This window comes from Podarcis erhardii, assembly GCF_964252035.2.
Source record: "Podarcis erhardii genome assembly, chromosome: 1".
Lineage (NCBI taxonomy): Eukaryota > Metazoa > Chordata > Lepidosauria > Squamata > Lacertidae > Podarcis > Podarcis erhardii.
Window position 1 is genome coordinate 59,309,567 of NC_138497.1, and position 24,266 is coordinate 59,333,832.

At 39.3% G+C, this 24,266-nt stretch overlaps 1 protein-coding gene across 6 annotated transcripts in view; it reads right to left on the minus strand.

Moving 5' to 3' along the window:
• The window catches only part of ANO1 (anoctamin 1), a 144,754-nt gene that overhangs the window by 46,444 nt on the left and 74,044 nt on the right, over positions 1-24,266 (minus strand). For 4 of the 6 annotated variants that reach the window (XM_081834481.1, XM_081834479.1, XM_081834480.1 and 1 more), the window contains exons 4-10: positions 17,828-17,926; positions 15,584-15,735; positions 13,628-13,682; positions 9,307-9,358; positions 5,985-6,050; positions 5,427-5,482; positions 3,216-3,257 (exon numbers count right to left, since the gene is read on the minus strand). In XM_081834481.1, the coding sequence (XP_081690607.1) occupies positions 3,216-3,257; positions 5,427-5,482; positions 5,985-6,050; positions 9,307-9,358; positions 13,628-13,682; positions 15,584-15,735; positions 17,828-17,926 (522 nt within the window). The remainder of the gene's footprint in view (positions 1-3,215; positions 3,258-5,426; positions 5,483-5,984; positions 6,051-9,306; positions 9,359-13,627; positions 13,683-15,583; positions 15,736-17,827; positions 17,927-24,266) is intronic. The other 2 variants (XM_081834482.1, XM_081834484.1) reach the window with 1 other exon arrangement.

Below are 24,266 nucleotides of genomic sequence, written 5' to 3' on the forward strand. Positions count from 1 at the left end.
TATTTGTGCTTGGTGCGTTATTGTTGATTGCTGCAATTCTGCCCCACCCTCAATTTTGTTCAACACCCCTTTAAATGATGGCTATTGATTTTGATTTGTGCAAGTTTGTTGGATTACAGCCAGTGAGTTTTAATATTCCACAGAGGTATGCATTTCACTACCAAACACTACCTCCCTGAATGTACATCCAAGCTCCTCAGGACACAGGGATAGATAAGTCTGGAGGTCAGTTGGGCCAAAGCTATGACAGTAGAATGTGCAAACACAACCCTATCATGTTGCGGGAGAGGTGAGACTCTGGAGATCTCGCCACTGCAGCATTTATGAAAATCAGAGAACCATCATGAATTTGTTATGCTTGGCATGCAGTTAATCTCAGTTCTTAAATTAAACTTCTGAAATAACCAAATTCTCCAAATGTCAAGGAAAGTGTTTCAGTTACTTTTGTGTGTTTGTAACACTTTTTTCATTTAGGACTTTTGGACTGACCACTTGATTCATAGTTCATAATTGAAGGTTTTATATTGCAATCTGCAGAGTGAAAAATTGCAGCTGAATGAGGAGGCCATGAGGCCTCCTTGCTCAGTAGTGTGGGAAAATGGCCCAAATGGAAGAGATGTTCCACCACATCTGTCTATGCAAGCGGACACTTAGCGGAGCACTGCTTTTCTTCCCAATTGCTGGGTGGCAGATAAAGGAGTTGCATTTGGTATAGGAAACCTTATGCAGGCTTATTGGAAGTAGCAATGCTGACTTGGACACATCAGAGCAACTTCCTGACTATACCTTTTACAACGTGGAGCAACAGTACATTTTAATCTCTGTTCTTAAATCAAAGTGCACCGAGGGTGAATACCAACACGGATATTTAAGGTCACAGAGTTCGTCTAGATTTACACCACTGTGGGGTATGTGCAAAATCTCATAAGGGCCGACAACAGCAAAGAGCGTTAATAAACCGATGCAAATGTGTCTAGCGCTTGACGCTACATCTAATTAAACTCTCAATTATTTATTATGGAATCACAAAATGGATTAAAAATGTTGGGAAGCCAACATTTTCCACCTTTTGAGATGCTCTTCAATTACTGGGGGAGGCCAGTATGTTCTGGCCTTCAGCTTAAAAGAGGCTTTGAACCCTTACTGGAGCCAAGTAATAACAAAGATACCAGGGATCTTCGCAAGACTGAGATTTCCTCTGAGCGGAATGATCTAATCTGAAGCTCAGTTATGTAAATCGCTGCTCATCCATCAGCATTCTTTTAAAAAATAAACCATAACCCAAATTTAGCCAAAGTTTTGATTCCTAAAATGCTTTGCATGTTCACTCATGCTGTTTGGAAGGCACTACCATATTCCTCTCATGTTATGTGCTCTTAAACAGCTGCGTGGCAAGCCTCTTTGGCTGCATTCACACATAACATTAAACCAAAGACAACACAAGCTTGGCAGCAAAAATACAACAATGGTTAATTAAACAGCTAAAAATGTGGTGTCCTTTCAGGGTACCCAGAATCAGCTGCCTAAAGCAACAGCATCAATCCACAGAAAGGCCAGTGCCATTAAAGCAGGAAGGGTATGTGCCTGTTAAATTTGGCATGTTTCTCTTTTAAATACTTGAGAGAATATGGTGATCATCTGTTTCTTAATATTTTAAAGGCACAGATTCTACATTTTTGTACATGTGTGCCCTTGACATTTAACCAGAAGTGTGAATATTTCATAGAATCATAGAATCATAGAGTTGGAAGAGACCACAAGGGCCATCGAGTCCAACCCCCTGCCAAGCAGGAAACACACAGGTAACCTACACCTGGCACACAGGTAACCTACACCTGAGGATAAAATTGAGCATGTGAAGCTACCTTCAGTGGTAAGGATAGTTCACTCTGTGTATTCTAAAAGAAACTCTCTTTGCTGCTGTTTTGTTTCATGTGTCGGCAATGAGCCCAGGCACTGAAAATAGGCCAGAGGATGCAGGCCTAAGCCCTACCGGAAAAAGAAGTGAAGATGGCATTGGGAAGAGGCATGCATCAAATCCTTGGCCAGGTAGTACATTCTTCTCTCTGACTGAATGTCCAGATAGCACAAAGTGACAACTGGCGTGCTCAGATAATAGCATCTCCTTCATGAGAATCCCTCTGCTATTTATGCAGGGAAGAGAAAGTGTCAATGGAACAGAGGAATCACAACAATACCTTCCTCTGTCTGAAGGAGCAGCAGTTCAGTTATATTTAGCTTTCAGATGAATAACACAGCAGTTAGCAATGAGAAATTGCTTATTTTGTGAAAATGTCCCCTACATAAATGGAATTCTGAAATTAGCAAGAACCACCCTACAACTGCAACTGGAAAATTATACGGCATGTGCCCTTAAAGGGGTAACATTTCCTATGACATTTGGGACAATTGGCAGGGCTTGCTCAAGCGATTTTGCAACATTAGATGGAGTAAGATTTTGTCATTTGTTCTCACCCCAACCCTTTGAGTATCATCATGTTCAATGCCTGAATAGCAAAAGACCACACTTTTAAAATAGATTGTTAGCAATCTAGTACAACTATGTTTTTTCATTACATTACTCAAGGTAGCACATGCCACTCAAATACTGAATAACATATAATGTCTGGTATTATTAGACACATGTACTTGCTAAGGTTATTGAAAGTTACAATTGGTGGAACGTGAAACAACCAACACCAACAAAAAGATTACTCAGGAATGGGGAACAGGTCAGCAATGGAATCTGTCTCAGAATCAGAGTTTCATGGGAACTAAGAACCTTGTTTTCAGCCTGATATCCTAAGGATATTTATTCTGATATCTCACTCATTTCTCTTTACATTTGAAAGGCTGTTAACATCCTTGTTCTATGAAGACTTATTGCGAAATAATTTTAACGAGACTTGCTTGCAATAAAATCTGCACAAAAATTGCAGCTCTAACAGTCTGCTTAGAAAAGGCTGTGGTGTCTCTCTCACACACAGAAACCATCTGCCACAATGTCCCTGCTGCTGCAACATTCCCACCCTGACTCTGCGATTCTGGAATATGCTTCCACAATACTGTTCTCTCTCATTTGCTACCCTAACCAAGCAATCAGTTAGGTGGGTTGGCTGGGCCCGAAACTTGACATGTATCCATATGATCCATACTTCAAGAGGTGACCCATAAAGCTGACACTCTGAGAGGTGAGTCCTCAAGTACCAACTTACTTTTCTGTCATTGTGCTCAACGTGTTCACCTTCATAATCCCCCTTTTTTTAAAAGAAAAGAAAATAGATATTATGCAACAAATCAAAAATGACATGTGTTCTTTTTTTCTTGTATACATGCAAGACCAGTAATTATGTCAGAGAAAGACACGACTTCCGAATTAGCAAATCATGTCCTAGGCAAGCCTTTGCTAATCTCATGTCATCCATTTTTTTCAGCAAAAAGGGAGCTGTTCAAAACATCTAGAGGACACCAGGTTGGCAAGGGCTAAGGCCCTCCCTTTGCAGACTGGGCAGCTGCTCTAGGGGGAATAACATATTTATTCATCTATTTTAAAAAGTATATCCCACTTTTCACCATGTAGGTCTCAAAGCGGCTTACTACAATAAAAACATGCACAATTAAAAACATGAATCAAATCTCCAAAATTTAAAACCTCTAAAATTGAGAAACTCAAAAAAGAAGGGAAAAAAGAAGTAAAACATCTGAGAAGCATTCAGGTGCAAAGGGCTCCTGAAAGAACACAATATTGACCAGGCAACTAAACTAAAGAGGGATGGTGCCTATCTGACTTCTTGTGGGAGGGGATTTCATAGAACTGAACCCACAACACTGAAGGCATGTTCCCTTGTTGGCTTCTAGCCCACAGGGAACCACTAATAGTACGCCCACCATGACCTCAGTGATGGATCTGGGGTGCTCAGGGCAAAGTGGTCCTTAAGGTATTCAAGGATTTGCACTCTAGTACCAGAGCCTCTTAACCTGGCCCAGTGGCAGACAGGAGGCTAGTGCAGCAGTGTCATGTGTTGGCAGTAGTCTGTTCCCATTACCAGTGTAGCAGCAGCATTCTGCATTGGCTGAAATTTCTAGACCAGACCGAAGGGCAGCCCCACATAGAGAGCACTGCAATTATCCTGTCTTGAGATTACCAATGCCTGAGCGACCGTGGTTAGGTTATCCCTATCCAGGAATGTCTGTTGTTTGAGCCTGAGTTTTCCCACTGCATGCTGGAAGTGATTCACAAGAACAAGACGACTAAAGAATGCACCCTTTTAAGAGCATTTCATTCCTTCATCTTTTAAAGTCACCTAATGACAGGTGCTGGAGATCACCACCTTAGTTTCTGTAGACACAAGTGTCTACATTGTCAGTTGACACATGCATGAAAGCAAGCTGCTGCTTATGAGACCTCCTCCTACAGTAACTCCACAGAGTGTCTAAGCTGCTACAGGTTTCTCTGGCTTGGTTTGAAAAAGCCACGAAACAGTAGTCACAAGGTGAACTGGTACAGGAAAAGGGGGGCAGTAGCAATATAAGGTGATTCTTTTTTAAGTGCAGAAAGGAATGAAAGAATAGGACCAGAGGCATATTTCCACATTAATAATAAAAAATATTTATACCCAATGCTTTGAAATGCATTCATTTTTAATATAAAGCTGGACAACCTAAAGTAGGGGTCCAGGTACAGCCCCAGGGTCACTGAGAAGCAGGTCTCAGTCTTCTTTGGGAATGTATTAATTCGACTTTAGTGTTAATATTTAAACTGTTTAAACGTATTGCTGGGTAAACACATCACATTCACACATAATAAACACAGGTTGTAGTTATTATTGTTATTAGTACCATCATCATCTTCAAGCACCCAAAGTAATTAATTATATTGTGAAATATGAGTATACAATCTGCAGCCTTTAGATAGTTGATAACGATGCAGCAACAGGGTGGCCACTCCTGGATGCATGTAAATATGATTTAATATGTAGCCTGTGTTTCAAGTCATATATAAGCAATCCACCTTTACAACAGAAACTGCCCATTGAGAGCATGTGTTGCATTTATTAGGAGTATGTCAAGGAGATTTAGATCAGGAAACCAGCTACATGGTGCCACGGATATAAATATGTATCAGCAATCCCAGTGTCCTTGGCAGAAGAAGGTCAAAAGCATGGTTATTTGCTGAGCAGGTCATTTGCTGAGTCATTTTTACGGCTCTGATTCATATACAGCTAAAGAAAGTTATTATTTGTGTTACAACACCCGTAAAAAGTTGGCCTGAAGAAATTGCTAAAATGTAATATGCAAGCAGAGCGGTAGGATGCTGGACTCATGAAAGGCTGAAGATGTTTAGGATAGTGTCATTCATACCTAACATGTTAAAGATTCTTGGTATCAGCTTCTAGAAACATAAAATATATTCCAAGACCACTTACATCATGCAAAGGATATGCAGCACTGTAAACGCCATTGGCAAGCAGACTGGTGATCCCTGGAAAAACAACAGAGGATATCTATTTATGCTTCCAAGTCTGAATTCCCTCACATAAACCCACTTTTCAGTTCTGGAGATTTCTCTCTCAGAACATCAGCAATTTTGTTAGAGAATGAATCTGCACCCATTAATTTGCCTTCACAGCTTTTTGAATGTATAGATTATTAAACATGATTTGTTTTAAGAAACGGAAAGCCGTGGAGAATCAGAGGAAGTCATACGCTGCGGAGTCAAGAGTTTAGTCATTGCAATAAATTACACAACCTGAAGCTTCAAGTTGGATTTGAAAAGCAAGCCCATAGGTTTGGAAGTAGCAAAAGGCGAGGTTATCAGAAAGAGGAGAGTTCAGCTGGGACTGACCACCAGGGGTGTCAATAATAGCCATCCCTCCCACTCTCTTACATACACATCCACAGAAAAGAGTTTTAAAAATCAGATTTAAGCTTGATTAGAGAAGCTGTTTGGAAAGCCTTTGGAAAGACCTTGGTATTATACTTACCATATTTACCACATTTTCGTCTTTTATTTAAAAGGGTAGTTTCCTTCTTTCTTCCCTCTCCTTGCCCTGTTTACACATTTGTCTATTAGTTGTATGATTGAGCAGTTACAATGTTTGTGCGATGGGGACTCAGAGGGATGTATATTATTTCTTCAGGGGAATCATCTTTAAAATTTGAAATTGAATAAGAGAGTATATATCAGGCGCTCCTGTAAGTATAGCTGGGATTTTGCAATGGGTGAAGAATGCGCCTAGAAATTTTAGCTTGCCACAGAATTCCAGCAACTGCTTACTTACAGACTCTTGGAGACTGCAGTATTTGATTGCTGGATGTGTTTTTCATTACAGCTGCTGGCATTAATATAGCTGCTTCCAAATATGGGATACCTGACAGACTTTGAAAGGGTCATGTTACCTCAGAAAACATGCATGCTGATTCTGATACCCTATCTACAATGGCTTGGATCTAGTCAGCAAAACCAATATTAAAAAGCAATATGAAAACAGCAGTGTGGATATTGACATGATAACAAGGCATTGGACAGGAATATGAAAACATACAGTGTGATGTATTCTGTGAGGGGTAATATTTTCAGTTTCGCACCCCTAGGTTCATTAAGTCCATTTTTTACTCTCAGAGTTATTTCACTGATAGGATACTTTACAACAAGAAGAAATACTAATGCCACAGTCTACAAAAGTTATTTGTTGCCTCTTGCAACAAACATTTCATCCAATTCTGCATTGCTACTTAAACCTTCTGCAAACTATTTAGAGCATTCATGCTCAATAACATGGAACCTGGGATACCCTGAACCAATTTACTTCAAAGACTAAAGCATGGAATTCACTTGAGGGTGAATTTGTTGTATTTGTTGTACAAAGAGTAACATACACATACACATGAAGCAGTGAAACCGCAATGGAAGTTAATTTCTTTGGCTAAGCAAGTCTTTTGCTATTGTTTGTTTAGAGTATTTAAAAGAGTGAAGGTGTAGGTGAATGCCTGACCATAAGAAAAATTATAATCAAGTTTTATTGCCTAAGCACTGCTGGCTCATTGTTATGTTTATGGCTGTAGATGGCAAATGAAGGGCTGAGTCTATTAAATGCCAAAGACCATCTGTGCAGTTGTTACTAAAAGCTCCCAGTTCATCAGAAGCTTCGATCATGCTCTGAAGAAGAAAGAAAATGCCAACACTGCTCATTTGTCTAGCATCATTAATTATTTGCACAATGGCTCCCTGCCCCCCCAGCGCCCACAGGAAACAAATCAGTAAGTGTTTCTGTTAAGCATTAAAGGGTTGGGAACAACAAGCCCACACCTTGACAAAAGATTTGACAAAATGTCAATGGATGACCTACTCAAGTGGCAGACTTAGGCTAGTTTTATTAGAGTGGAAAATCTATTGCTGGAACCCCACAAGAAATCACTTCATTTAAGTGATTTTTCCTGGTTTGACAAGCCCCCACCCTACACTGATGCTGTTAGTCAATCCATTCAAATGAGGATCATATAGGAAGCTGCCTTATACTGAATCAGACCACTGGTCAGCTACATCTACCACTGTCTATGCTGCCTGGCAGTGGCTCTCCAAGATTCTCTCGCAGCCCTAAATGGAGATGTCAGGGACTCAACATTGAATCTTCTGCATGCAAAGCTGATGTTCTACTATTAGGCTAGGGCCTTTCCTCATTGGGGAGCTCTTATGTTTCCAACTGGAATGAAGGTTCCGAGGATGAAATCTGCTGAAAAGTGCTCTGGGTGTCAGTCACCTGAAAACTGAGAAATGTGGAAGTGTCTTGTCAGATTTTGGAGTTAGTGACATCTTGGAAATTCATTTCAGATTGGCTCTTGATTCTAACCAACTTCACACTTTGATATACTGTTAGGATTATATAAAATGCAGTCCCAGACGGCATTACATCACTTTACATCATTTGAAGAAAGTGCCCAACCATTATTTTTTAATCAAGCTGTGCACACTGGTGTTCCCCACCCCCACCCCCACCCCCACTTCTGATGGAAGGAATATATAATTTATCAGACCACTTTCTCTGTTAATGTAGTCATGATTGTTAGGTCACTTTGTGACCACAATGGCAAATTGATTTGTAAATGCTATGATCAGACACAGGTAAAGGAAATGATTTCTTAAAACCTGATTTCTCCTGAAAGAAAAAAATCACACTTCCTTTCTTAAAACAACACACAAGCTTTTAAGCAAGGGTTGATTCCATGAATATTCCTGGTTGGTTACAAAATCAACCAGGTTGATTACTGTTGTTGTATAAAGCATGCCACCAATGCACCAAACTCTACAGTTTCCTCTAACACAGTGCCAAGACTCAGGCATATGTCTGTATATTCCAATACAGGCTGTAAGGTATTTCCTCCAACAAGTTTCTCAATAACATACCAGTGAAGGAAGAACCTCCATAAAAAAACCCCCACATTACAGTGTCTTAAAGGCACAGCAGAAGCCACTCAACTTGCATTCTGATTTGATTTGTACTTTGTAAGTTGCCTTGATAGGGCTTTTAAAAGCAAAAAAAGCAGGGCATAAATTATTTTATAAAATAAATGAAATACTTAACAAACAAATAAAGAAGTGTATAAGAGTGCTATGGGAAATGTTGATCAAATGGCCCAGTTTAAGCCAGGGATTGATAAATAATCAAAGCTTAGCCTTCCATTATTCGAAAGTTGTTTAATCAGTCTTTGTGCCAATATTTGCACATGCATGGCAGTAATCCGGTTTCCCATACTTGTTTTCAACACCCTGTGGGTGAATGGCTTGCCAGAATAGAAATTACAATAAATTTCAAAGGTTAGCTTTGATTAGAGTAGCACAGTGAGAGATGCACACAAAGATTAAAAGCCTAAACACACTTACTAGGGAGTAAGTCATATTAAACACAGTAGGACTTACTTCCAAGTAAACATGCATAGGACTGTACTGCACATGTCTTGTTTTGAGACCTGGCAGAATTATATCCAAAGAGCATGGGAAATATGGCATGTATCCATCAAAGGTTGATGGCCTAAAAACAGAGAGATGCATAAACAATGTGAGTGTATGCAATATATTGGTTAATCATATACTGGTATGTATAAGTATATCAGCTGAGTCTCTCTCCACAAAATCAGTTTAAGCAGTTCATAATCTCTGCAAGTTAAAATCTCACACAAATCACTCTCGGTTACATGAACTATATTAGACAAGAGAATAAAAAAACTTGCAAACTCTTCACACGTAAATTTCAAATATTCTGGAATCTGGAAAATATGCTGATCTGCAAGCTAAATAAACTTTCTTACCCATGCTATATTTGGCTTTGGTGCATGTAGTTCTTTTCAATATTTCATAAACCTACAAGGGGAAAAAATGGTTTTATAAACACCAGGTCACTTGTAGCCTTTGGGAAATTAGCAGTAAGATTTTGATTGCATACAGATCAAATTTAAGCACTGGCACGTTTAAGTTCTTGAGCACCATCATCGAATATTAAGAATTTGCAATTATTTCAGCACACAGGAATTAGTAGCTTTGTACAGTATGGGTAGAATTCAATGTAGTGATAAGGTGAGCATTCCTTCTCCTTTCCCTGCTGGGTGCCCCAAATCTTTTCTAGGGGATCTCCCAAATTTGCTGAAGGTGCAGGATGCAAGCAGGGGTAGGAGTAGAGGAGAGGGAGGGAGGGAAGTCTTGCTATGCAAGCAGAGATCCTTGCTCTAATGGGGCATGGTAGGTGAATACCTCTCCATGTCTCTTGCTTTGAATGCCATTACTGACTCTTCGGTTGCTCTCCCCCGCCCTAAGGTTGATAACCATACCTTCCCATATGAGTACATTCTGCTCCATGAGTTAAAAATCACTGCAAATGTCCACTTCTGGGTCACCACCCTATAAACTATAGCCAGTGCCATGTATGCCAGATAGTTACCATACATATATTGTATTATTTCTATCATATTACTCCTATTATTCAGGAGTTTCCTGAACAACAACAACAACAACAACAGCAACAACAACGGTTTGCTTGTAACTGCCATCTGCCCAATTGAGTTGGATGATTCATCCATGTTTGTGGTTCCTTGACTTCCAAGGTGCAGGTTCAAGCCAATTAAAACATTCCAAAACAATAGGCTCTTTTCCCACTCTAATGAGCCCCAAAGTGGTGTACTTACCTTCAAGTCTAGGTATACATTTGGAATTATGCTGAAGTCATTCTTTCTGTTTTGCTAAGCACTGTTTTGTTTAAACACGTACCGTTTTAGCATTGTGGCCAAGTTTGCATTTTAGATAGATTTTTGTGTGTCAAAAATAGAAGTCATATAATTAGTGGATTGCAGCTGGATTATCACGCCATGGAAACAAACAATAAAGAACTATACTTACTAACTATTCTTCCTTTGCAAAAAAAGAAAAAAGAAAAAGAAAAGAAAAGAAAAAGAAAACCACAAAGGATAGTATTTTTGGCAGAACTGATACTTAAAAGAGTTTTTTAAAAGAAAACTAAAAAAGGGTTATTTATATTTTATAAATGTTAACATTTTAAAATACAGATATAGAGAAAACAGCAGTAAGTGAATTTTGCGAGTTATGGTGTTGATTGTAAGGTATATACCGGTACATATCTTGTCTTTTATATTTATTTGAAGCTTGGTATAAAATCAAGAGACTTTTTTTCTTAAGTAGTTTCTGCATTCATTTGCTCGTTAATTTAAGCCTTAAATTTTAAAGGGAGTTGTATGCTGTCCCTCAAAATACAATATTTGCAAGGTGGAAAATCTAGAAAGAAATAGTTTTACATTATATAGAATTAATGAATTCTGATAAGCATCTCACCAGAGGATTGTTCTTAAAAGATGCTCCACATATTAGCGACTTCTGTTCAGTTATTTAAAACAAAATTAGGGCTAATGGCTTGTATCTAAGTCTAGTCCTACACAGAGTAGACCCATGGAGATTAATGGAACCTATTGATTAAGGGTCATTAATTGCAATAGTTTTAGTCTGAGTAAGAGTAGCATACATTACCTACGTTCCCAGTTAAAGTGGCAATAGATAAACGTTGTTAACAGTTTACTTTTCTCTTTGCAAATAACAGAAAGGAAAGAAGGCAGCGTGAGAAAGGCTAGGTAACTCTATATGGGAGAAAAGGACCAGTACTGGATTACTGAAGGAGCCCCAGGAAGTGAAAGCTGACATCAGCATATGAAAAATGTTGATGTTATGAGCAGGATAATATGAGAGTGTTGGATTATTGAGGACTGATTAAGGAAAGGAGGGAGATGGAAGGACTCCACAGAGGAAGTATTTAAAAAGCCTTTGTACAGACCCTTTCATCCCATAACATCTGACAAGACAAGAGGACCAACCACAAACTGGATGCCATTCATTAGTGACTCATTAAAGGGCATGGGAGTGCCTCTTGAGTTTACAAAAAAAAAAAGTCCCACCATTATAAATTCTACTGTTTATAAAAATGACACTTACTGAGCTAATAACAGAAAACCTGGTGCACATGATCAAGCTGATCCACAGCAACAGCAAGTTTAAAGGTGCTGAAAATCAGTACATTGATATTTTTTACTCCAATTTCAAAACGTATTTCTTTTCAGTTTTCCTAAAGTGGCTGATGCATTTTACTCAGGCTTGATGGGGCATGTGATCCTTCAATGGTTTGGTGAACTTCTGAGCAGCCGTTTTCTTATTTCATTCAAGTCTATGACAACTTCTGGTACAATAAGGTGATGCGTGCATAGATCAATTTTTGAAGTTAATTTTTTTGGCCAGGAATATAATGACTGTGGAGGGAACCATATTGCAGATGCTATGTGCAATGTCTATTCTAATATAACATGGCCACATTTGGAAACGTGAAACTCCCATGGGCATGACACAAATTCAGATGGGGAGGATGCAGTGATGGGGACCAACAAAGATGTCTCATATACTCTTGATTCTGCATGTTTTATCTCCATCAAGAACCTCAGATTCTAACGCAATTCTAAATGCCTTGCAACATGCCTGCTGGTGGAAATCTTAACATAGCAAAGAATGAAAGCTTTTCTCCTGATCACGAGCACCTCCAAATCCTTTGCACATCATTGCTGATCATGGGTCATGTCTGTTAAGGCATCAGCCTTAGCTTCCAGCTTCCTTGATTTGTGGAGCCAACATGTGTTCCTCATGACTTTAAACCAGCAGGGTTTTTAAAAATAAATAAATCACTGAACAGTTATTCCTCTCTCATAGAGCTTCTTAACTATGCTAATAGTCCACTCAAGAGTAGGCAAGAGCAGCTGGAAATTGGAGCATTCTCTTGTTTCTGAGAAATGGGGAAGACAACAAAGGACCCTTCTTCCATGTTTAAGTTTGCTATGGAATGTCACCCGTCACCACTGCAAAATCATGAAGTCCTGGGAGGTAAGAAAATGTTCCCCTCAGTTGTCAGATGAGGAGCTGAGAAGAAAGACTTTTAAATGAGAAAACTAAATGAAATGTTTCTGAACTGTCTGTCACGCAGTGCTAGGGATGGGAGTGACTAAATATTGACCTATTTAGTTAATATTATAAGAGAGCTTAGAAATGAATGCTGGATGACAACTTTAGGGAAGAAGGAAAACAAGTGACTAAAAAGGGGAAGGGCTGGACAGTTGCTGTCCCCTGCTGAAGAGAATGTCTTTACATAAGCGCATAAAAAATTATACGCTTCAATTACAGTTATGTATTGTTTATTGATAAATGCAAAAGGAAGCACAGAAAATGTTATCTCTTTCCCACAGATTCTTTCTATGGTTGTCTTTCCACTTGATGAGAGTAAACACATTCTGGAAAGAAAGGCTTGGTTCTACTCATCCTCAGCCCTTATTTGTCAGCAGTGCATAACTAGGCCTGGGTATGGGTGATTTCTTCCTATTTTAATGGATCAGTGGTTCACATGGTTGTCCAGTGTTCACTGAATTTTTCTGATTTCAAATTCAAAAAGAGAGCTGTTGTCTGGGGCCACTCTGGAACATGTGTTTGTGGTGGGGAATCTCTTTGTTGTGAATATGCCCAAGAGCCAGCTCACAGGTATTCTATGTTACATTGTGTGTGTGTGTGTAAGGGGGGGGCATTTATGAAATGTTTTAGGAGCACTTCTTGTCATTACTTTCTGTTCCTATATTTCATAGTAATTCTATACAGAGGACAGGAATTCAATTCAGGATGACCTGGCTTGAGATTCATACAACACTGCCACTGATATTTCTGTGACATGGAGATGACTCATGTGATAGGGGAAGTGAGCTCCACTAGCAAGCAAAAAAAGAAAGCACTGTTTTAAGTTACTGTACATCTTTATTAGCATTTGAATGTTTTTAAATATCTGTTTTTAAGAAGGATTTTGATTTTGCATTTTATAAACTGCTTACAGACTTACTTACAATCAAGTAGCATATAATTTTTGTTAAATAAATTAAATAAAATAAATAAATAAATAAGAAATTAACTGGGAGGAAGCTCTATTGAATTCAAGCCATATTGGACTTTTTTCTAAGTAGACATAGTTAGGGTTGGTTTGTAAACTGGGAATACAATATTTTTTATAATGTAAGTATTATAACATAAGTATTATATTGTAATACTTACAATGGTACTTCTGGTCTTGCTGTCAAAAAAGGAATCTCTGTCAGAGAGGTCAAATCTGTCAAAACATTGAAAAGGGGGGGGGAGTGATTAAATGTATAATATGGATTTCAAACAAGTCAACTTTATTTTCTGGCTTTGTGTGTCTTTCAAAGGGTTATATCAAAAGAAGAGATGGCACATCTTAACGTTGACTATTTCTCTGGATTTCCCTGAAAAAGGACCAGTAGCATCTTAAATGTGTTGGAATACCTGTAATAAATATCTCCTATGCATTGCTTTTTTGCTTCTAGTTCCAGATCTTTAGACAGCAGCCATTCCTCTCTAGAAATCTTAGAAGCCCCCAAATATTCTGTAGCCAAACTGAATGTGCACTCTGATGGGGAGAATAATAAACTCTGTTTCCTAGACAATGTGTGGCACCTCTTGCTGCTCTTGCAATATTAAAGTAGCTGTCTGTTGATTTCATATACTTCGATCTGCAAATCTCTTTCTCCCCTCCCCCTTCACACAAAATAAATGGTGCAGTAAGCACACAATGGGTACAGTACAAGTGTGTCTCTACAAAACAAAAGACACATTCGTTACTCTGTGGAGAATCCCTATCTATCCTATAATGATAGCTAAAATCTGCACTAATTGTCACACTGAGATCCCAAGGACACACATTTCTTATACAGTGATACTTCTGGTTATGAACACTTTGGGTTACGAACGCTTTGGGTTACGAACTCCGCTACCCCAGAAGTAGCTGCTCCTGGTTGCGAACTTTGCCCCAGAATGCAAACGGAAATCAAGTGCCAGAGGCGTGCACGCAGTGGGAGACCCCACTAGCGAAAGCACGCCTCAGGATAAGAACGGTTTCAGCTTAAGAATGGACCTCCGGAACGAATTAAGTTGGTAACCAAAGGTACCACTGTACTTTTACAGTTTCCCAGCTATGAGGATGGGGTCCCTAAGACAGCAAAAGCTTCTCTCTTATCTCCTGCTTAATCTACATTTGGAGCAAATCCATACAGTGACTTAGCATGTGATAGTTGCAGGGGGAAAGAACTATGTCAACCACCACTCAACAACTTGGAAAGCTGGTCATCTGCAGCTTCGGTCATACAGTTAGGATTCCTAAGCATTACTTCTTGGTTCACTGCATTACCACTGGCAACCAAAGAAGCCCTTCATCTGCGGACAGTACATGATAGTTTTTTAAAGTTTTGATCACATTGAAAGCTGATTTTTAGCCCTGGAGTGTGCTGATTAGCCCAAGTCACTGAAGTTTGCTGTTTTATTTGCCACAGTGGGTGGTACCAATGGGGAACCTTAAAGGATACGAGAGACCCTTTTCTGTCTCTTGCATATTCTAAATCTGTTCTGGGGTTCCCCAACAGATTTGGCAGGGGAGTGCAAGGTATGTGAGGAGTCGGAGTCCCGTTGTGCAAACAGAAATCCTTGCACTGACAGGACTTGTTAGCTGAATTACCGCCCCTATGCATTCCCTCTCATGCCTGCTTCGGGCAAACACTGAGCATTTAACAAACTGGTTGTTTTTTCTCCCCTTGATTATACTTTGCTCCTGGCAAACATGAAGACTGAAACACAGGATGGCCACTCTATTGTTTGGGCCGCTTTGGCATGCAAGTGGCATAACCCAATTGTTTTTAGCTTTCGGATGAGAACAATTATAGCTATATGAGCTGTGTTTCTTTATGGATGTTGCTAATTTCAAAGAGGCACAAATGTTTCTTTGTTTAAGACTTTCTTAGGGAAGCTGACTAAGACAAGGCTCTTCTTCGAGTCGTAAGAGATCTTGTTTATTTGGAAAAAATGATCATCTTAGTGCTAGTTGCATCTAAACACTGGCCGACGTATTTCTATTAATATTCTCATGATTTATCTTCAAGTTGTATTCCCAGAGGCCGAGTTTGCTGAAAATGACATTAAAGATGACGAACTTTGACTTACAAGTGTTGTTTCTCCCTAGAGAAGGGGTAGGAGAGGCGTTTCACTGTCTGATGTTTGTGTTCTGCCACTTTAGGTTGGATGGGTTCTGTTATTTTTTGAATTACGGAATTGATTTTTTTCAATAGGCCATGAGGTTGATGAATTTGATATACCTGAGGACCAAACAATCAATCAATCAATCAATCAATCAATCAATCAATCCATTATTTATTTCAAGTCATTGACAAAGGATACCAAGGCATCAAGAATAGAACATTCTTCAAAAGAAAATCAAAATCTGTACAGTACAAGGAGCAATGAAAATTGGAAATAGGTGATAAGTACACCCTTTGCATGCTCTCTGCCAGTGGGAGAGTCTAGTTAGTGAAGTTCTGCTCTGGGGAACTCTGAATTGAACCCTGTTAATGTTTAAAATAATAATAATATACAATAAATGATCCCCAATAAAGGATTAAGTAAATTAGAACAATTTATACAGATTGCAGAATTTTCTTTATCTCCCACCACCCCTTTTCAGCAACGAGTATACATAGCTTTAGTTACGGTATAATAGTACTTCCTGCTTTGGATCATGATGCTCCCATCTATTTTGGGAAAAGAACAATCCTACTTCTATGCAGTTGGACAAGATCTGATCCCTTTCAACCCTACACCTCCATAATTTAACATTCTCCAGTATAATGGCAGGCTATTGTAAAATTTAGAAACATAATTAAAACAAGTAGCATGATAAATGGGAATGGATCAGCTCCTAATCTAAAACTGAAATCCCAAAGTTTAATTTTAGTTTTACTTGCAATAAATTACTATGTACTCTCAGGCTGTCTCCTGTTCCATTAGAGACATTTCCCTGCAGAGTCTGCTTTCTGCACTTAGCATGTCATTAAATATTGATCCATTTCTCAGTTTTGCACCCTGAACAGGTACAGATACTTCCCTCAGAAGCTTCACATTCATCACATCCTCCTGTCATCTGGTGACAATGTGCTGTCACTTTTATAATGACAATTCAAAGATTCATTGGGAAGGCAGGACTAGGTCCAACCAATCCTTTCATGCTCGCCAAATGTTGGGCACAGACATGGGACTCTTCACATGCATAAATCTATATACGGAACCACAACCTTGTTGTGTTGTTGCTGGTGGTGATAGGCAGCGCTGGAGTGAAGGACACAAAACCCACCTTATTCATATTTGCACTTTCACATCAGAGTGGGGGGAAATCATACACAGAGAAAGGAACTCTTTCCCTGGGTCTTTTCTATCACCCAAGCGTTGCAGCTGCAATGTCCCACAGCATAGGGAGCAAGGGTGGCCTTGTCATAGACAAGAAGACATGGGATTCAATTACACTGCTGCATCAAGACCTCTAGCACTGATGGAGAAGAAATGTCATTCAACTTGTGACTTGTTACAAGGCTTCCCCTCAGAGGATATTTAGAACTTCACTCCTGTTGGGATCCATGCAGTTGTGTCTAACAGAGAACAATTTCTCTATAAGTTGCCCTACATGAGGAGAAGCAATGGCATCTAAAAGGTTACACAACCATTTTAGGTTTGCATAGCAGATGTGCGCTGTTCATGTTAGGGTTGCCACCTAACCCTATTTTGGTTTACCTGATCATGCAGACTGTTTCTTTTCTTGGGAGAAGGGTATTTTTTTGTTTGTTTCTTTTCTTTTCTTAAACAAAATGCCTCAAGTATGTGCAGAGGGCTGTTCCTTGATGAAGAGAATATTCCCTTGTTGGTCCTGAGGTTGTTTGGACATGCCATGGAACCTGGCATACTGTACTTGGTTATCAGTCTGCCCGTAAAAGGCTGTGGTGGCCTCATTAGTGTTGTGAGGCAGTCAAGGAAAACATAATAAGCAGTCTCTTGACTGAGTGTGAGAGGTCAGCTCTAGAATGGGTGGATATTAGCAATAGACTAAGGTGCAGCTGTATTAAATGCAAACCTAGGCAAGCTGCTTGGGTGCGATTCATGGGAAAATGGATATAAATGTTAATAAGCAAACTGCAAAATGGCAGCAATTTCCCCATGTGCATCTCAAACCACACATTTTTATGTCACTGTGCACAGAATATGCATTCATACCCACAACTCACAGCATTACATTATAAATTGTATAGCAAATTATATTAAGTAGAAAGCTAATTTCTCCACTTCTTGTATTTTTTTTAAAAAAACACTAAACCATAAACAACTGTTTTATGTTTCCTAGTATAAAATAATATTTAAACTAACCTTTTTTGTGGGCATCTTCAGTTTCATAAATTCTGCTTCCCGGCACAAAACATTCCAAGGTGCATGTATTTTTACAAATCCAAGCCCATGTATTTTTGTCTAAAAACATTTGGAGGGAGAGAAAGGGAAAACTTTTTATCAAATAACCTGAAACACAAATCTGCTCATTTTCACACAGGCCTGGAAGGCCTATGAGCTATTTTCCAAAAGCTAGTTTATTTGATATGTGGATGAAACTAATGACTACATTTCACAGAAAACAACGGAGGGATGCGAGAGAGATAACTCTGATTCACGTAAGACATAAACAAGTGAACAATCATTTAAAGGATAAGTCAATATTCCACAAAAATAGTTTGTGAGCATAGCACTGACATTAAACAGCCCAGATTTAAGATTAAATAATAAAGACATTTTGTAAAGGAAGTGGCATCGGTTCACTTTCCACAGTGGCTAAAGTTTTCTTTACAAGGGCAGAAGGGTTCTAAAACTATAGTGGCCAAGAGAGGAAACACTTCAGCTATGTGATTTTTGGGAAGCTCTTTTGTATCTTGGGGGAAGTTGTAGAGCACCTGGTTGAATGCAGAAGGTCACAGGTTCAATTCCTGGCATCTCCCAGAGAGCTGCTGTCAGTCAGTGTAGTCAACACAGTGTTGGACAGACTGGTGGACTGAATCAGAATAAGGCTCAGTATAAGGCTCCCAATGTTCCTATCCCCTTTGGACAAGAACCAACACAGGGGTTGGGATGAATCTTTAGAACAGCTGTTGAGCCAAAACTAACCATTATTTCACATTTTCTCTTTTTAAAGGCTTGTTCTGCACCCAGCACAGTTCCTTCTGTAGCGAGTGTATATGCTGAAAGGCTCAACGACACTGCCAAGTGCTGCCTGCTGCGCAAAGCAGATCACATCAGTGCAACTGACATGTTTAAGGTAGCAGTGCTTGATTCAAGGTCTGCTGCTGGCAATCTCTGAATGTAATTAGTCTCAAGAGGAAGGCGCAATGATACCTGTTTTTAAACAGCAATATTTGAATCTGCACATATATTACGTTTCCTGGCGTGACCAACGTATTTGTCTCATCAGCAAATAAACAACAGAAGCTTTCATGCAAGTTAGTCCACATAATTGACAAACGATGTCAAGAACATTGCAGAAAACTTCAAAGGACAGCTCTGTACAAAAAGCAATTCGAAGAATGGGTGTATACAGAGTTCCTCCCCCTATTTTTATCAGTTTTCTGTAAGAGGAATTTCAAGCTTTTCTCCAGAAGTCTGAGGTCTACAATGATGCTTTTAAAAATAAATAAATCTAAAGTTTAGGATTTATTGAATTTTATTTTAGCATAATTATATATATTTAAGGGGCTAATAAGGTAGCATATACATTTAAACTACTGTGTTCTATCCAGTGTTCTGAAGCAAAGAATTATCAATGAACACATTTCCTGCATCACTGTATCTACCAAGAAAAGCATTTTCTACTGAGTTTCTGTTTCTTCCACACTTGTTGCAGACACAAGAGTCCCACTAAAAAAGGAAGAAGAAATTCTTGCTATATCTACTAGGTAAAGATTGAAATGGAAAGTGGCAATGCACTAAAAACACTGGATTAAAATTCATTACTCATTTACTTCACAGCAGTCCAATTCACTGAATAGCTGATAAACAGAAATGTGTTTTCTCTTTATAGTGCCATCTATTCCTGCTCTTGTCTATAGGATGATCGCTTTAATGTCTGATTGATTGCCTAGCGTAAATCTGAGTGTTTAAAAGTCTGCTCCTCTGCAATGTTAGTTTTGCTTGCATTAAGGAGTTGTTGGATTAGGCAATACTACAGATTTGAATTTTAGTTTTAAAATTGTTTCCAGTCTAGTAAGTAATCTACAACCAGTTTGTGAACACCAGCTCAGAGGCAAAGAGCATCTCCTCTCAGCCCTTTGTTTCACCGCTGTTGCTGCTGTACTAGTTTGCACAGGCACAAAAGCCTGTTTTCATCCTGCCGTCCTGTGCACCTGCTTACTAGAAATACATTACTCAAGGGACATAAATAGCTGCCGATCTCCAATATGGCAAAGCTTCAAAAACATGTATTAGCTTACTTCACAGAGCAGAATTTAATCAACTTAATATATGCCTTCCTTGAAACAAGCTTTTACTTTTAACCAATATTAAAGTCAGCAGTAAGGCTTCAGGGAACTCTCAATGACAGCCAATCAAATGACTGCAAGCCTCCATTTTGCCCTATTTCTAGAACTGATCTCTCTCTCATCTTCAAACACTTGCTTATTGTTGATATTATATGTGGATGGATAGCGATATGTGCTGCTGCAGCACAATCACCATATGTGTCTACTCAGAAGTAAGCCCCATTGAGCATAGCAGGACTTACTCTCAAGTAAATGGGTATAGAATCACAAGCTTAGGCTGCAATCCTGTGGCCCTCCAGATGTTGTTGAACAACAATTTACACCATCTCTGACTACTCCACAAGGCTAGCTGGCGCTGATGGGAGCTGGAGTCCCATACCTCTGGAGAATATACCCACTTGGCTGGGAGTAAAGTTCCCTCAAAGTCAGTGTGACCTACTTCAGAGTAGACATGCATAGAATTCTGCTGCCAGTCAGAATGCATGGAATTCTGCTGCCTTGAAATACTACTATTACTGTAAACATTGTATTTGGTAAAAATGATAAACTAAAGTGAAGAATACTGTCTGTCCAGGAACATGTTAATGTGCCTCTTTCAGCATAACTGCACGATATCAAGACATGTATCATAGTTATACTCTGGGATTACAGAGAGTAATGGTGTATCAAACAAACCTTTAATATCATCTTCAGATTTGTTTGATATAGACTGTATGTATATACAGACTGTATCTATAAAAAATTTTTAGTCTGCCTATATCATTATTGGCCTCATTTATTTTCAGTGGAAGGTTCAGCACCTCCTCCCAATTTATTCCTCTTCAAAAGTGGATTCATTATTTATTTTTTGGCTGTTGGGTTTAGAGCTTCCCTCTTCCATTGCAAGGTGGCCAAGGGGGTTGTTTGAGCTCCGCCACTCACCAACCCAGCACACACCCTGCAGCATTCCTAGCTGCCCACACTTCCTGGTATGAAAAAGCCCCATGGAGATGTTACTTTATGAAGTCTTCTCCTGGGCTTTGGTTAAACTGTGGGCACTTGGGAAGGCTGCAGAGTACAGACCACTGGTGAGATGATTTGTAGAAGCTAAGGGACACTCACAAGCATCCCCCAGCCACTTAAAAGTAAGATAAGTGCTAAAGAAAGACCCCTAAACGTCATTCATTCCTGAGATTTTATCTCCCCTCTGATCATTTCAAATGCCATTTCTTTCCCCATCAACTTATGGGCACTGGTGGGGGATGGGGAACACAGGAGAAATTTTGGGCACAGCAAATATGATTAAGACTTGATGGAAACAAATTTTATTAAAACGTGCTGCTAACTTTGTAGGTTGTTTAACACATAATACCAGATTACAGATTGCATGCTCTCTCCCTACTCCTTACTCCTCCATGCTCCAGTTCACTTAGTTATTTCTAATTTAGTTCAAGCCATAGTTTGCTGTTGCATCCAAACTGGCAAACTATGGCTTGTTCATGGCATCCAAACCAAAACTGGAAATTACATTCAAATCAAGGGCAAACCATAACTTGATGATTTGGATGTACATTAACTGGAACACTGGGGTTTGTTAACTTGAGTAACATTAAAGGACCTTATACTGTGTAACTGAATTTACCATGGTTGAATGGCATCTCCAACATTTAAATCTGACATATGACTCTTAAAGTCTGATTAATTTAAATACTGAAAATGTCATTCAACCTTCACCAACTTTCTCTGTGTGGGTGTAAATGTCCATCAATCCAGACATATTTGACTTCAAACAGTAAAACACACCATTGAATGATAAGTTGTCTGCTTTAGATTCAACTAGCCATTTTTCTACCTTGTGTTCAGTAGACAGTACATCAGTCACTAATTACAAGTTTATTCATGGCAGTCTAAACCTGTTTCACTCTCCAAAAAAGAATGGTTTGGTATGTCTAAACTAATGTCTAAGCTAACTGCTAAATCCATGGAGTTAAATCTAATACTTTTTTTTATAGAACTAGCTTCTGTTTATTGCTTTCTGGAAATGAAAAGCATAATGCTGATATTAACCTATACAATTACTTGCCAATATCAAAGAAATTATTGTAAAATGTTAGCAAGAATTGCTTCAATTTTATTGTATTTTAGATATGTAACTTAAAACAAAAAAGTGCAAGACTAATAACCAAAAATAGTGCCTTAGGGTGCAATCCAAACCTGCCCACTACCCTGACAGTGCTCCACTGCCAGGGTCAAAAGAGGAAGTAAGATTGCTTGCAGGTGACATAGTAATCAGGCTCAAATTGGACCATATGCTGTTGCTCAATGGCCCTGAGACTGGTTATGGGTCCTTCTGCTGGTGTGCATCCTGCCCATGGCACTCCATTTGCCTGGCAGGCAGAAGAGGGAGGTTGGCGTTACCCAAGTGATGCTTCCAGGGTGTTGGCAGCTTAGCTGGGAGAGGTGGATGGAGAGACACCTCCACTCATTCCATCCCACCTCTCTGCCAGCCTAGTATAAGGGGAGTTAGGTGGGTTGGATTGTCCTGTTCATCGGTACAAAGCAGTACAAGCACATTTGTAGAAGTCGTCCATAGTGTGGAAGATCAGGAGGACTGAGGACAGGATATCACTAAACTGCCCTAGCTCTTACCACTTGTTCTCAGATAGATTTGAAGAGAATGTTGATTGTTTGCTGTTTTCACAATCTGAGGAGGGGTTAGCAACCTCAGGCCCAGGGGCTGAAAGCAGCCTTCCAAGCTTCTCTATCCTGGTTCTTGGAACTGTCACTAGGCCACACTCCTTCACTGGCCCTGCTTCAGACTTTCCTCAAGCTCATTTGCCTGGCTAGAATGTGTCCCTGAACAACAACAATGCTTCTTGCTTGTCTGGACAAAGTTTGGAGAGATGTGTGGGTGTCCTTTTGCATGCAGCTTACTGAACAAAAGGAAGTGTCAAATCCATTGCCCCACCCACTTGTGCCTCCAGCCCCTCAGAAGGTTGCCTGTGAAGGAATGCAGTTCTCATGTGGAAAATGTTTCCTCTGCCCTGGTTTAGATTCAGGCACTGAAGTTCAAACACAGCTCCTCGGTCCTGTAAATGCACACACAAATGCATATTCCACTTTCCCCTTCAGCTGATGTGTTGGACTCAATTTATGATAATATTCCTGTACCTTTAATACAGCATGAAAATGAGAGAGAGAGAGAGAGAGAGAGAGAGAGAGAGAGAGAGAGAGAGAGAGAGAAAATGAACTGCTCGGATTTTCTGTTCTATGAACTATTGTACACAAAAGAGTTCTGGTTCCATGTTGACTCTGGCAACCTTTAACGTGGAGTCTGAAGGAAACTGACTTCAGCAGCCAATTGAAATTGAGCCTCTGCCTTTGAAATTAGTATGTCTGGGATTCTCTCTGTTAATCATGCTGGCATTAGTTCACTCATGCCACAATTATTATTTGAGATAGGCACTCTTTTAATAGAACACTTTGCTTTGGCTAAGCAGGTGAAAGGAGCTATACTGTACCACTCCTCTTTAATCACAGCGTAATTGCATCTTGGAGCCCAGCATTTAATTTGGAACTTTTGCTAAAAGGTTCCCTTGAACAAATGGAGGTTAAAATAGCAGTATCAATACTTCTTTTTGATGGAAAGTTGGAATTCCTATAGCCGTTAGAGAAATATGTGGATCTTTTAAATACTGCTTCAGACCTTATGTGGAAGAAAGCTTGAGCATGAAATTCTAAATGCAAATTTTCTTGCTTCAGGCTTCAGTTTTAAGTCCAGTGGAACTATTTCTGTGTGCAAATGCCTTTTTGCATGTATGTGAAACTAAAACGGCACAGAATCCCACCCTACCCCACCCCATTCTGCACACCCTTATCTGTGCAAAGGTAATATTGCAGGACATTTTAATGTCAGAATTCTTTTTATAGCACTTGTTGGTGGGGTGGGGGAGATTTATTCAGAGCCCTCTCTGCCCTATGACAAAGGCCACCAGATTGATGTGGAAGGAACTGGGGTGATTGTCATGTTCCAAACTTGGTGGAATTTGAGACTTGATTCTAAGTTGCTTTGGGTCTGTTAATTTAAAGGGTTTTTTTTGGTCAGTTCATCAGATGGGAACAAAAGACTTGCTCTGGATCTGCTGTCATCATCAGTTTCTTAAAACATTTTTAAAAGAAAAATTATTTTTAATTATAACTAATATCTTCTAGATCTAATAAAGGCATTGTAATAGTCCTATGAAAATGGGGTTTTTCAGCACTGTTGTATAAAACTCTACTCAGTTTCCTATATATAAGGGTTAAGTCAA